Source organism: Ammospiza nelsoni, chromosome 5 (assembly GCF_027579445.1).
Source record: "Ammospiza nelsoni isolate bAmmNel1 chromosome 5, bAmmNel1.pri, whole genome shotgun sequence".
Lineage (NCBI taxonomy): Eukaryota > Metazoa > Chordata > Aves > Passeriformes > Passerellidae > Ammospiza > Ammospiza nelsoni.
Window position 1 is genome coordinate 25,105,574 of NC_080637.1, and position 15,981 is coordinate 25,121,554.

The window sequence follows — 15,981 nt, forward strand, 5'->3', positions numbered from 1 at the left end:
AAAATGCTTTGTCAATCACATTCTACACTAGATTAGTCTTAAAGTCCAAGGAAGAATCAAAGTTCACCTAAGTATATAAACTTCTGTCTAGCACTCTCTGGTATCATTTACATGTTTAAGGAAAAAGAAAAATGAAGGAGAAAGAAAAGTCAGTGGCTATTGAGGAAATACTAGACGCCTCAAAAATAAAACTGGTGAGCAAATATTTTCTTTGTCTTCCTTCAATGCTATAGAAGCGTTAGGTAGGAAATTGTGTCTTTCAGTTGCTTCAGTTGCAAAAAAACTAACTATGAAAAGCACAAATTCAGAACTCCTCAGGCCTGTTTCCTGCAGCTGGAAGTGTCTTTTGTTATCACTGCCACTGCTGTTTTGAATGTCATGCGAATGTCAGATGAAGGCTTGCTTTTGGTATTTCACACAATTTAGTAGTTTGAGGTGCTAATGGGCAGTGTACAGCCCTCTTGCCTGCACAATTTACCTCATGCTGTAGAAAAGGTCTTCACAGAAAAGAGCATACATTACTTTGGGTCAGGAGAAGAACTGTGATCTACTTTTACATAGCTGCAGCATTCAAAAGCTGTGCAAAATGACCAAAAAGCTCAGCTCTGTCTCTGGTACACTAACAGACCAATGCCTACTAATCCTTCTCTATTTTGGGGGTAGAGCTCTGGCTAAAGGCAGCTAAAGGACTCAATTTTCATGCAACTGCAGTAAAGCTTCCTTAACTCTGAAACTAAGAGAAATTTTCTTTTTTCTTCTCTGATTTCCTCTTTCTAAAAGGTAATTTTCTTTCCTCTTCTCTGGCTTCCTCTTTCTAAAAGGTAAACAGACAGAAATGAAAGTATTATTCAAAAATATGCAGTTGTTTGTATGCAAGTACCTTTACAAACATGGTCTTATCACAGACCTTAACATTTTTTTAATAGCAGTAAGAGAAAAGGATAATTAAAACAGGTTTCTAACTCTCCCAGTATTCATTCCTTATTAATTCCAAGCACTTGTGCAGCAGGATCTGCCAGCAAATTCCTGCTGTTTGGGGCCACCAAGGAGATTTGTTTTATCCCAAAGCCTCTGCTGCATCTTGTGTTGCTCTCTGTATACAGCAATGCAAGGCTTGAGGTCCTTAGGATGTGGCAGGCCATAAATAAGATTATATTTAGCTCACTGCTCTCTGCAGCATGCAGGTTATGATGCCTTCTGGAGAGAAACTTTATGAATTTCTGTCAATGGCACTTACATAGGTTGAATAAAAAACTTGTGAGCTCAGAGGCAACAACAGTGGCTGCTTTGCTCTCCAGGTACAGTCCAGCTTTTTACTGCAAGACAAAACTACCTTGTGGAAAACAGGATTTCTTGTCCATTTTGATAAATACACTTTCAAAAGTACAACTTTAATGATCATCTTAGCACTTTCTTTTCCATCAGCCTAGGCCTTCAATGCCCTTTAATATATGCGCAAAGTAGTTTAGTAAGTAGCTGAGTGTTTGCACTATATTTAAATTTATATTTATACATATTTATATTTACACTAGAAATATGTATTTGTGAATTTATCTGAAATCAAACACTACAGAAAGTATTTTCAACCAAAATGAAATTCTGCATGGTACACCCATTTGGAAACACTAGAACACAAACTTTACTGCAGTATGTTCAGAGACTTAGATGTTAGATGACACCTCAGAGGACATAGTATAAAGCATAAAATATATAGAGCATATGATAGAAATAAATGTCTTTTTCACTTCTCTCTCAGCCTTATTTTTCCACTTTTTTGTGCTTTTCATTGCTTTTATAGGGAGAATTTAAATGATTTGATATATGCATTTACATGCTGTATCCAACAAAATTGAAGTAAGGTGGAACCAGGAATTAGTGCATTAGCTGGTGTTACTTGTGAAATAATAGTAAAATAGCTAACAGATCTATCATTTAATTGGCATATTTTGTTTTCAGAACCTGGGGTTTAGTAGGCAGTACTCTTATGAATTGATTTCCAGCTGCAAGTTGGATGATGACATTATCACAGCATCACTTAACTTCTGGACAGTGTCTGTTAATTTTGTGATCAGAAAAGTAAGAAAGAGCTAAAAACATACAATTAAAAGGTAGTAATTGAAAGGGCATGTACATCATGCAAAGGGTTGATTCTCCAGAAAATTCCTTCGCTTGGTCATATTTGATCAGACATTTATCTAGACAATGGACTTCTAAGTATATGACCAGGGCAGAAATGTACTATGACTGGAATATGAAGAGAGTTCATTTTTCTCTGATGAATAATGAACCACCTTGATGATCATTATTGGATGATAAAAAATGAACCAGTTTTCATGCATAATATATAATATCTGATATAATATATCTGAACATTAAGTCCCTGGTTGAGAATTGTGTAATTATGAAACATGTTAAAGATAAATATAGAAGGGGATACAATTTTTTCAGATGAAAACAAATCTGAGAAGGATAGTATTTTCTGCTAGTCTCTTTGCATAATAAAAAGAGAAACTGGAGCATTTTTGAATTGTTATTGCTGAAGACCATTTGTACTCAAATGTAAGTATTTTTTATTGCAACTGCAAAAGGACCAAGAATATTTAGCTATAAATGGGATCTTCTACATTCTGAGAACAGTACACTAAAACTTTGGCAATTGACAGTGCAAACACATCCTTACAAATAAAAAGGATAACACAGCTTATGTTCAACTTTCTTTAAGCAGCACAGCAATTGAGAAAGGAAGCTGAACCCTAGTTTTCCAGCACAGTACTTGTATTGACAAGATTATGCATCCTGTCTGCAATAGAATTGAAAAGATGAAAAGTCACAATTTATTAAAACGCACATTGAAGATACAAGAACTGCCCCAGTGTTTTCCCCTTGTCAAAACCTGCAAATACCCATTACACCAGGTATTGTTATTTAGAAGACGGATTTGTTAATATGTGTTAATATACATTTATTGATCAACTCACTATTTGGTCAAATGCAGTGCACATTTTGAGGTCAATTCGTGAACTTGAGAGATTGAAAAAGGGTTTTGTTTATGTCATTGTGAAGGCATGACAAACAATCAACTGTGTTTTTATGTTTGGTACCCCAGTACCACAAACACAAACTTTTATGGCATATGTGAAATGAACTGTAGACACAATTCAATCTTGAAATTTTTGTATTTGGGATGCATGTATGGGATAATAATGTGAACATTATACAAAATTCCTACTTTTGTGTTTTGTTTTTTTTTCTTTAATTGAAATTATCAAGCAAGAAGTAGATGGGTGAAAAATTTTTTTGTGGCTAAGATTAAGTAGCCTCATTTTACAAAACTGTTCCTTGAAGTGTTGCTATCAATTAAGCTCGTGAAAACATGATTTAAGTGGGATATATTTAGGAGTGGGAAATGATAAAATATTGCACTAATCTTTTGTTTTAGATGCAGTCTGAGCGAGTACCAATTTTTACCAAAAGCCAAAACAAATTTTCTCTTGCAGATACAACACTCAGCCTTTCAGGTTAGGCAGCTACATAGTCTCTCTCTTCTTGTGACAAGTAAAGCCAGATGTGTTGTGGCTCCCTGTTAGGCTTGCCAAGTCTGCAGGTGCAGTACAGGCCATCTGACCATGTGTAACAGGGTGAATGATCCTCAGAATGCTCTGCACAGCACAGCAGCTGCTGTGGAAATGTGCCAACACTGCTACTGCAGGAAACAGGCACTCTTGGGTTGTTTGTCTGCAGTTATTAACCCCGGAAAACAGGACAGCAAAGGAAGTTCCTGCTAGCAGGACTATTCCTGCAACTTGCTTCCCACTTGCATCTTTTCATGAGCACTTCTGATCCAGGCAGAATGGAGGTGTGTGGTAGAGGCAGTCTGGTCCTGACCTCTGTCTTCTCTGGGGACATCCTGACCTTTCCAATCACACTTGGGCTTGTGAGTGTGACTGTGAGGTAGCGAGCCCCTTGGAGAGATGGCAGCAGGATAACAGGACTGGCTATCCTGTTGTGTGTTTGCAGGTTCCTCAAGGGAAAGCAGGCTGGCTCATGAACTCTTTTGACCTGTCAGGACAGTCCAGATGCCTTTGATGAAGAGCTCTTGATATCCTAGAGTTTGGCCATTTTAGACAACTAGAACATGTCATGTGTCTGTTTTTTAAAGATAAACACATCCTCCATCATCCTTGAGTAGTGACATCCTTTGGGTTTATGGAGAGCTGTTTCCTATTGGAATTAATCTTTTTTAGCTAGTCCTGCATATCCAAGGTTTGCTGTTGACAACCTTGTGTGTGAGCACACTTTAGTAAAATGCAGTACAGGTTATTTAGAAAGTAACTGAACAGAATTCCTTTCAGGTTAAGGAGCAAGCTAAAGAGAAAATAAAGTTTTTCTATTTAAAATAAAAAATATTTTAATTAAGTGCACCAATAACCAATCCTTGATCTCAGTTTACTGAATATTTTCATTAGTGATCTTGGAAGAAAAAGATACATTTATGCTGATGAAATTTACCGAAGTAGCAAAAGTAAAAATATTGCCAATACAAAGAAGGATGAGGGTATCATAGAGGAAGAATTATATGACTGTGATGACAGAATAGTCTAAATGGAAAGAATGTAATAGTACTGAGTGGAAGGTCATTCATTTAAATACTAATAACAGGAATGTCTGCAGTAAGCTGAGAACTCATTAACTGGAGATGACAGAAAAAGATCTGGTTACATTAGTTGTTCAGGGGATAACTACAAGCCATCAAAATGATGGGACTGCATAAAGGAGATAAATATGATCTTAGTATCCATCATGAGACTGATTTCCAAGAGACATGAGGAAATATTCAGTGTGGGATTCACTGGGCATGAAACGCTTTGAATGCAATAGGCAAAAAAAGGTGTCCACCCTTCAGAAAAAAATAATTCAAAGCAGAAAAGGTACAGAGAGGCTCTTGTTAGAACATGACATTGCATGGGAAGGCTGTCTGAAGAACCACGGCCTGTCCCATTAGGAAAGCAAAGTCTCAAGGGAGCTATGTTCACCCCCAGTAGTCACCCAGGGAGGATATTAAACAGTATGTCTCAAAGGAACACAAAACAAAATAAAATTTGTCCACAAGTGGAAATAAATGATAAGCTTTTTGACAATAATTTGCAATCAGTCAACTTTTTAAACATACTCCAAATAAAAACATTGGGGATGTGAAACCTAATTGATTTTAGACAGAGCATTATTGGTTCATGAACTAGATTATGTAATGATATGTTAAATGAACTCAATGTCCCAGAAATTCTTTTTAGTCCAGACTGGGCATTACCATTTTCAGCAGAATTCTCAAATTAAGAAAATTCTAGCTTTGGAAAAGGGTTGGACTGTTATTTTCTAGCTGTGCAACACTGACTGTGATACAACCATGATACTTACAGACTTGAATTTTACAGTAAGACAAACATATTGTGCAAAGATTAGCCAAAATTGAAAAATACTTGAATAATATGTGATCATGCAAGTGAAAACTGTTGTGACATAGACCTGTTCAGGGACTAGAAGTCAATTGGCATAGACAACCTGTATTGATATATTTTATTGCTGCATTCAAAATCCTTCTCTTGGAAAATATGGAAATGCTAAGTCTTCCTTAAAATTACATTATATTTACCAACAGCTATCATGATATAAGATTTGGAATACCACATAATTCCATTTCATAATGCAATGTCTTTCACTTAATGTTTTCCTTTATAAAAGCCCCCCAAGCTTGGTATTAGAGACTGCAAATTGTGATCAAAGCTGTCCATTGCTAGTCATCCATGCTGTTAATAACCTTTAGTATTTGCTACACGATCCTGCCTGCACAGCAGTTCAGACCCAAGTATTGAGCACAGCAATCTTCTCTCGATGAGACCTCCATAGGACATCTCTTGGACACTGTCAGCAAGCACAAGGTCACAGGCCCCTGTGAGGTGTATTCACTCAGGTAGTCCAGCTGAAGTTTGCTTTTATAATTGCTCTAAGCTTGAAAGTTGAGTATCTTTCAGGACTGAGCCCCATGAATGGAAATTCTCATGTTCCGGTCTTTGCGCACAGGCATTGAAGATCCCATGACACTTTATACAAAAGGAAGTATGTTAACCCCAGTGTCCTTGCCAAATGCTAACTTCGTTAATTACAGCCTGCTTTCTTCAATGCTCCTTGCAGTTTTAATTAGAAATTGTATTATTCTCTTCCTGTACTACATTGTCACTGCTTATTCCTAGTTAACCATTTGCTGTGCTAAAGATTGTTGATCTTTTATCCAAAGCTGGCTGTATTTCAGAAGTGGGAAAGATGGCCTATTATATTCTGCTATTTTTAATATTTCTGTTCTCATTCCTTATGAGCCACTTGCATTTAAGTTCCTTGAAACATATACATAAATATAAATATCATGAATGCAAGTTTGGGAAATTATGTGACTTACAAGGGCTTCTCAGAACAACACAGGTATGAACCAATATGACACCTGCAAGATAAGTAATTTGCTGGTACCTAGGAATTTTCATACCCAAAAGTCTATGTTTCCACATCTAAATTGAAAACAACAACATGGTTATGATATGGTGGAATCAACTGGGTTTTTAAAGCATTTTGGGATTCATCAAGTTTCACAGTGCTGTAGAATTGTAAGATCATCATTGTACACATATGGTATAATTGTACCATTTTAAGTGATTTGTACCTTTAGTAACATTGTGTTGAATTTTTGTGAAATTTTGTGTGTGTATATACATATATATATATACACACACACACACTCCTACTTACCTTTTAATATAGGCCTGGAAGCTATTTGAAGCCTGAGTACTGCAAAAACTTTCCCTGCTTAAATGACACTATAAGCAATAAATTGCATTACGATGTATGGAATTTTGGTACACATCCAAACAGCTGGATACATTTTGACTCACAATTTCTATAACATATTGTGCTATGTATTTTGATTTTATAATTTGAAAATTAGGTGCTTACAGATGTCTTCACTTCTAAAAGAACTTTCTGTTTTGTCAGACAAAAAGCACATTTCCTCTTATTGTATCAGCCAATTTCTACTATAAGATTGCTCAGTGTTCAGTAACATTAGCAAAGAAATTGCTTGGAATTTTCTGTACTTAATATATCAATGCAGAACAAATTCAGGGAGACAGTTTCAACAAAATACTTTGACACATTTTTTGACTGTATATTATAAAATCTCTGGTAATCAGAAAAATTATTAATTTTAAAGGAAGTCTTTCTTATGTGATTTTTAAATTAAGAGTTTATTTGGAGATTTTCACATTAGGAGCCCAGCGAGATTTCCTGAGAAGGTACACATTGGAGGCCTGCAACATTGTCCCTAAACTTTCTTCAGAGTCAAGAATAAGAGACAGAGATCATTCAGTTCATTTGGACACACTCAGATGTCCAAAACCAGTCACATTAATCACTTTCTATTTCTTCTCCTGATCCTGAATCCTGACACTGAGAATTATTCCTTGCACACTAATTCATAGCAGATTTTTTGTGCTAAGTATGAATGAGTGTGTCAAAGGGAGACCACCAGTGGCCATATCCACAAAGCCACTTATCTGTCATCGTGGCCATTGCAAAACAATTCAGATTTCTACTAAATTCACAGAAGAAAGAGACAGTTGATAGTGCAATTGGCACTAACTTTCCATAGCATTTCTTGTCACCTGTGCCAAGATGACAAGCCTGTAGTTTGTCCATCTTCCTTCTGGCCCACCTTGTAGATGGGCATCACGTTTACTCCAATAACTGTGACCTCCTCAGTTAGTCAGGACTTCTGGTGAATGACTTGAGATGGCTCAGTGAGCTCCTCTGCCAGCTCCCTCAGGGCCCTCAGGTGAATTCTAGACTTTAGAAATTTAACTAGACTTTAGAAATTTACCTATCTTTCAAGGATAAATTTGAATTTCTGTCTGAAAATTAGAATTAATCAATTAAGTATCTCATGTTTGTATCAAGCTGTGGTTTACATGCCTGTTTTTTTCATTAATGGCATTGATAATCTACTAAATTGAAGACTGCCACCAGTGTCATGCAAATTATTGAACTTATATACACACCTTTGTGAACTATGTAAAGAATGAGAGATGTGTATTTCTCATTTGTTAGATTATTTATTAAGTATATTGTTTTCAGAGGTTACTATTTCCTAGCATTTCACAAAAACAGTAGCCTAAGTCATATAACAGCTTTGCCAAAGTCCACTGGAACCTGGACGTGCAGGAGTCACATTGACTCTCAATTTTTTATGTCCTTCTGTTTTCATTTCATTTGAATAAACCTAATTCATTTACATGAATGTAGGAAGTTATTAAATATGATGAGAGCTAATATGAGTTCTCTCTTGTAATGTCTTTGTTCCCATCACTGGAACAAAGAAAATGCACAGGTAAAACTGCAGTGACTTCTGTAACACTTGTCAGTGTACCCCTCAAATGAAACAAAGGTACCTAACGTGAGAATGCTCTTAGCATTCAAATCCTGCATCTTAAACATAGCTTGTTCTGAGTAATACTCATCTGAATTCCAAACATTCTTTAAAAAAGTATTTTCATTGAGAGATCAAATGTATAAGCAGATTTTTAAAACTGATTTGGTGTTGTGCTTTATAATGGTATTCAAGAATTTTCAGTTTTCCTAAGTAATAGAGCTATGGTTTAAAAATCAGCATGTTACTTATATTTGTTCAATAAGAATTCTGATTGCTTCATTTCACAGTATGTAATAGAACTGTGAGACTTTATCTCAAACTAGATTCTCAGATTATCTAGTAAAGTTATTAGTTAATTTAACAAAATCATTATTTAAAAATAAAGCTAATTTAAAATTCCAGTTTTAACGTAAAATATAGGCAGCACTGCCACGGAAAAACTTCACACTGTGCGTGTAATTGGGAAAATTGTCTCCGTTCAAAGTAACTTGTGATGAAACTCACAGTCTCTACAAAAAGAGAAATTACTAGAGTGATTCCCAGCAGACCAATGGTTGGTGTCTTGATAACCTGCCTGGAAAATTCCAGGTTGTTTCAGGATCCATAGCTGATGGGCAAATCTGTAAAAACACATTTTCCTATCTATGAAAAACAATTTTCTTAAATAACTCCTAATTTCCTTTCATGCTTTACTGTCTCAAGTCAGTGTTTGTATCCACATATTTTTCACCCACTTTTAAATCCTTTTGGGATTTTTGGTGGGTTTTTTTGTTTACTTTTAGTTTTATTTTCTCTTGGCCATATGGACCCAAATTCAGTTTCTAAATCCTTCAGTGTTGACCACAAAAAAACCCCAAAGATGTCAGTAAAAATTTTATATGCATGATTAAAAAAGCCAAAAACGTTTTTCTTTTACTGCAAAGGATCCATGCTGAAAGGTTGGTCATAGGGTCATAGGAACTGAGCAAAGCCTGAACTGCTCTTCAGTAAACTTTTGCATATTTTACAGTTATTTCATATGTGTAAAGTTATTAAAATAAAAGTAATTGTACAATTACCTGAAATCCACATACTTTACCTTACATTTCCTAGTGTTCATTCTATGGGCTTATTTAAATAATATTATATTATATTTTTTAAGGGAATAAGGATACTGGTACACATGATTATACATGTTAAAACCATTAGGTTATCTGGTCTATCATGACAACAATACAGTTCCTTTCCTCAAAGTATATTCTCTGATGTACTGTCCACTCTAATTTTAACTATTACATATACCTACATCCCTGAATATATTGCAGGACCAGGTCTTCTATGAGGTACCAATTCAGAGTTTAGAGTTGTGGTTAAAAAAATCATACTGGAGCGTATGGTCAAAATTAGCATGGTAAAGTTGATTTTCAACCTAATGGATATTTGAAATGCAGACATGGCAACACTGGATTTAGAAAATACAATTTGGAAGCAACTGTAGATCTCAAGCCCACACTGTAGATCTGAAGCCAACACAAATGGTACCTGTAGAAAAATGGCAGACAGTGACTCTTTGCTTTCAATTATAGTTAATATTGTGTAACAGGAATCCTTCCCATTAGATACATGTACATATACTCCCTCTAAAGAAAACCAGATTCATATCCAAAGATATTTTCTCCTTGCATGCATCGGTTTTTAAAAAAATATTTTAAGTCTTTTACTTATTTTAATTTTTTTTCCTTATTCTTCTTTCCTTTCCTACCCCTCAAGCTATCTAGCAGCATTTTGGATATATATAACAGTGACCAGGGAATGGCACCGGCTAATATGGGTCTCACAAATGCTTCTTGCCCAGCTAATCTACCAGTAAAAAGGGAGCTCACAGGTAAAAACTCTGAGATTTTAGTATATAAATGCATAAGCAAATGGCGTGTGTCTTAAAAGTTGAATCTTATCCATGAAGAAAGATATCCATAATTAAATTCCTGAGAATTTTCATTCTCTGGTTGCATTTAAGGAAAAGAACAAAGATATATGAGAAATGTTTTCTTTCTCTTTTTCTCTTTAGAAATTCAGAAACTCTCTATTTACTCCTGTTTTTATGAACATTGTGCTTCTAAAAAAATCTTAATATTTTAGAAAACAGTATATTGTTCCACATGTTGGCTTCTGACCAACAATATAAATCATTATCATCCATTAAATTTGTTCCAGGGTAGAACAAATACGTCTTTTAAAATTTTACAATAAGGCTATTCAAGGTAAAGCTATATTAGTGGATCACAAACTTTAAAAGTTACATTCAATTAATCCAAAGAATGCTAAAAATCATGTACAGTTTGTTAATGTCACTCAGAGGAAACAGTGAGTTTATTCAATATCTTACAAATCTGATTAACTCTTGCATTATGGGATATAGAAAATCCATATTCACCTTAGTGTATTGTAAGTTTTATCCTGATGTAAAATACAGGAAATTGGAGAAAAATACCCCTCCGTAGCATTCCTATATTCTTACATTTTAAAAAAGTACCATAAAAAATGTTAAGCAACCTGCCAGACTTGCATAAAATTTAGTACTGGTAGAATAAAGATTGTCTGTGATCTGTTTTAATAATAAAAAAGTAATGCTGTAAAAGGACTGGAAATCTGGTCTCTGTGACAAGAGGCCATTTTCAGAAGATGAAAGAAGTACTGGAATTGCATTTTAAGGACTATTTTAATAAATGTTACTTTCTGTCAGAAGCAGATACAAGAGCAATGGCGAAGGAGAGACAAAAAAAGGATAACCACAACCTCAGTAAGTATATGTTCATCTTCCATCTCATTACATGGAATGTATGGAAAATGCAAAACCATGATACATTAGCTACCACATCTCTGCTCTTCTTCTAGACCAGCCTCTCAGCAGGCCAACTCAGACTGCAAAAACAGCTGACCATAAAGTTTTCTTTCTTGAAATTAATTCATGTCTCTGACTTTCATCTTTCAAAATACTTTGCATATTGCAATTAATTTATTTCCATAAAATCTCCTGCTGTTATTTTTTCACTGTAACACACTTTACTTGATGTTTTCTCTAAGAATTACAGCGCAAAGCAGAAAAGAAAGGAGGCAGGTTATGAGAAAAACAACACTGAAAATCCAGACTTCACACCTTATTTACTGAAGTGCCAAAGCAAGAGACTGTATCTCTTTATGGGTAATGGGGTAGGAAAAAAAAATTGCATCAGATAACTTCTAAGTGGTTGCTAACCTCTTAAGGTTAGATGGACAACAGTGCAGATATGTGCAAATGATTGGCATGTTGGTTTTAGAGAAACAGTATTAGAAAAGTAGAATTCATAGTTCAGTGTCTAAATATTAGAATTACAAAAATAGAAAATATTTTAGTATATATATAGAATAGGAAAAAGAATGCCATCAGTTTCATTACTGGGAGATTGCCTATAAAATTACACAATTTTCCCCTCTAAAGCATAATTTGAAACAAAAAGGCTGCAGGATTCTTTTTGGAAAGTGTTGAATAAAGGTATTAGAATTTTCAAATTCTCCTTTCCCATTCTTCCAACAGAAATAGTATGGGAGTTGGATTCAATGATCCTTATGAATCACTTCCAACTTGAGATATTCTATGATTCTATGAATTTATACCTCAATTAGTAATTCGTTAATAGCCACTATTTATATCTTTATTATCTTACTTCTGTCTTGTTTCTCTGGCTATTTGATATCCACTAATCAAAGAGGGATTTATGGCTTTACTTGTATGAAATTCCATACCCGAAATTATACATCCACTGGCACAATGTGCTAGCAATCACTGTGGACAATATTCTGCTACTTAGGATTTCCAGAAGGCATCCTTATATCTGTCTGTAATTTTTTTTTGTGGGTTACAGGCAGACCATGAAGATTTTAAGACGTGTTGCTAGCATATAATCTCTGAAATGCCAGTGCAGCTGCTCTCTGTCTTGTTAGGGCAGAAATGGGAGTTTTGCTGGACTAAGAAAGGGGTTGGGTAGGAGTTACCTGGAGCTACAAGGGGAAAGAGAGGCTCATCATAGATACATCAGGGATGCCATGGCTTACTGTTGCCTCCACCGTTTGCTTTGGCTTATCACAGTCCCTCCTGATCCCAGAAGAAACGTCTGAGAACTTTCCCTCACCACTGGCAGCCAAACTGAAGGGCACTGCAGACAGGCAGCATCTCTTTTGGCTGGGCTCCAGGTGTACACTGCAGAGCCCAGAGGCTCTCTGGACATAGCTCTGCTATCTAAAGGCTTGGACATAATCATGCAGTGAATATAAAGGCTTCATCAGTGTGATTTACTCTTTTAAGGGGATCAGGTTTCTTAGTGATGGTCTGAAAAATCAGTTTTTGAAAGCTGATTGGAATGATACAAACTTTCAGTTTTCAGGTTGAATTAAGGCCTCCATTTCACAGGAATGTTCTGGTACATTCTTATAACAGGAGTAATAAAGGTACTGAAAAAAAGTTCCTTTCAAAGACTGTATATTGAATGAAACCATGAAAAGGGAGTTTGATTTAAGAAGTGGAGCCCCTTCACACAACAGACAGAGTTTAAACATTGCCTAATGTTTCTTAACTTTGGGGTTTTTTGCTTCCAAACAAAGAATGTCATATTACAATCCTGTGCATGCAGTTTGAAACATAATTTTCTAATTTGGCTTATATATAGCTTGATTGTTCAAATATGGCTGATAACTCAGGATATCTCTGGAAAGGTTACAGATGCACATCAGGAAAGTTCTATTGCAACATGTTTCCAAGCTTAAAAATCTCCCTTTCTAACTCATTGACATAACCACTGGAAGTTTCTTTTCAGGAAAAAAAATGGCAAAAATATAAAGAAAAAGGAATTCTGCAAGTGTTCACTCATAAAGATATTTTTTCATTGGCTTGTTTTATAGCTAATGCTTAGTTGACTACCTTTTGATGAATATCTTAGAGTTTTTTACAGTGTAAATATTAATTAAACAACAGCTAATATGCCATAGGACAGTATAGTAAAAGCAAATTCTTCAATTTTGTTTGCCATGCAATTATTTTGCCAACAAAACAGAAATATATCTTTTAAATTTTCCAGTTTCTCTGTGTTTTTGCACACTGGGCTCTCCTACAAGATCCAGCACATTCATTGCAATTTGATACAAGGGCTCACAGAGCAGTACACTAAGGAGGATTATAACCCTGTCTTCTGAATATGTGAATCAACACCAAAAAAACTGAGATGCTTTAATTTGTTAAGTGAAATTCCTGTTTCTATAGAAAGCAAGACAAGATAATGCATCCCCCCAAGGCAGAGTACTTTATCAGAGTAAATAATAACACTCAGGTTGTTCCTGGAGCTTGAGCCTGCTAGGGAGGAAATAACTGACTGCTGCACAAACCGAGGAGCCTCACACAGACAGAAAGCAAACCATTTTATATACAGGAAGAAAAGGACTGAAAGTGATCCAGGTGGTGGGGCTGAGACTGAAAGTGACGTGCTCATATGAGTATGAGAAGATTGAAGTCAGCCTTGGAAGACCCACTAGGATGCCCTTGGCTGAACACTTATAACTTACCTCTACTGGGCTGTTTGTATTTATATTCAAAACTTGGCCATTAGACTTTAAGCGTACATCTCCAATCATGTTTTTTTCATTTTCTCTATTTTTTAAAAATGATCATAAATATTTTTTGTGCTGTCTATCGCCAAAGGAAAGATGTACAGGGGCGAAGTGGTTTTGGGACATAATCTTGCTCTGTTTTAGTAAGTGGATACAGCTGTAGTTATGTACTCTCTGTGGGTTTAAATGCTGGTAATTGTAAATAAGGGATAATGAAGCTGTTACCTTCTGATTTGTAACAGGAGTTCTGCCAAAATATCAATTGCTGGGTGAATTGTCTTGTATCCCTGTTGGAGTCACCAGCAAGACTCCACTAAGCTGAAATCTCTGTTCTGTGGGAGCATGCTGGAGAGAGAATATATACACATCAGGAAAAACAAAATGTTAGATCACATTTAGACAATATGTGACTATTTCATTCTCTAGAAATTGAATTCTAAATGGAAGAAAACCCTGTAGTTCAGGTAAGATACAGATGGTACTAATGATAGAGTTTGTCCTGAGAGTAAGGCAGAGACAGATAGGAGCTCATGTTGGGACTGCTATTTGAGGAAGATTTTTTCTATATATTGACTAACATGTTTTTAACTAATTAAAATGTTTTATGTGTAATTTCTCCAAAAATATTTCAGTGTAAAAATAGTAAATGTTTCTTTTTAACAGTTGAGAGAAGAAGAAGGTATAATATTAATTACCGAATCAAGGAGCTTGGCACACTCATCCCCAAGTCTAATGATCCGTGAGTTCAACTGTCTTTGCTATAATAATGTTTATAGTATTAATACAGGAGAAAAGAGACAGTTGTGAATATTGGCTATAGGGTTGAGAAATGGGATACAAAATCTTCTATACCAGGTCACTGGCTCAGATCAGGCTGCTGAAATAACAAACCTTTGACAGATTTTTTGTGCCTGTTGAAAAACTTATGTGAAAGCATAATAATATGAAAGCAATTTCAGGGTGTTTAAGAGAAACTGCCACTTAAAGGGAAAACAAACAAACAAACAAACAAACAAAGCCAACCAACAGAAAGTCCATCTCTCTGTCCCTGAGCACAGTTGTGTGGTATCTCAGGGGAAGGAAGTAGTGGTCCTTTCAGCTCTTGCCATGGCCCTCTAGTGGGAAAACACAAAATTTATGTTGCCACTGTCTGCCCTCAGACTAAGAGAAAAAAAGAATCAATTTAAGAGTCTGTAGACTGAGCATTTTTCAAAAGTCCTCAACTCATTGCAGGGAAAGCACCAGTCCTAAAATGCAAGGATAAAAGTAATAATTGCTATAATTGCTATAATAATATCATTTTATACTAATGCATATACTTACAGAAACACAAAATGCATATTTCTTGAACTATATGTGCATTCCCTTAAAGCTTATATTTGTCATCAGCAGAAAAAAAGCTGCCTTGGAGAAAAGCCCATTGCAGGATTAACAATAACAATTCAGAGTGATTTTTAATGCAGAACTTTAGCCTTAGATTTCTCTTGTCACTCAGGGAAGACTTAAGACAATGCAGCAGCATGATTGTAACTTGCATAAAATTGATTATACAGATTTTGTCTTTGTAATTTGCATGTCAATACAGATGTGCATGATACTCCAAATGAAAACATCTATTGATATTTCAGCTTTTTTAACCTTAAGACCAAGAAACTTTTGATTACATTAAGGATTTCTGCAACAATACAAAGCTGTGTGAGGCTTACACAAGTAGAAGGTTGGCTTTATTTGAAGTGAAGCCACCAGAGAGAAAGTTAACATACTGCATCCATTTTAGAGAATTCACAAACTCAGAGCCTTCTGTAGCATCCACCAAAGACTGGATAAATGGGCATGATTTTTGTTATTAATATGGAATTAGGTGTTAAAACTGAATTAAAAAACACCTTAAGTAC

At 35.4% G+C, this 15,981-nt stretch overlaps 1 protein-coding gene across 1 annotated transcript in view; it reads left to right on the top strand.

The window, feature by feature from the left end:
* The window catches only part of TFEC (transcription factor EC), an 88,683-nt gene that overhangs the window by 58,283 nt on the left and 14,419 nt on the right, over positions 1-15,981 (top strand). The window contains exons 4-6 of the mRNA XM_059472029.1: positions 10,220-10,334; positions 11,193-11,249; positions 14,750-14,825. Of these exons, the coding sequence (XP_059328012.1) occupies positions 10,220-10,334; positions 11,193-11,249; positions 14,750-14,825 (248 nt within the window). The remainder of the gene's footprint in view (positions 1-10,219; positions 10,335-11,192; positions 11,250-14,749; positions 14,826-15,981) is intronic.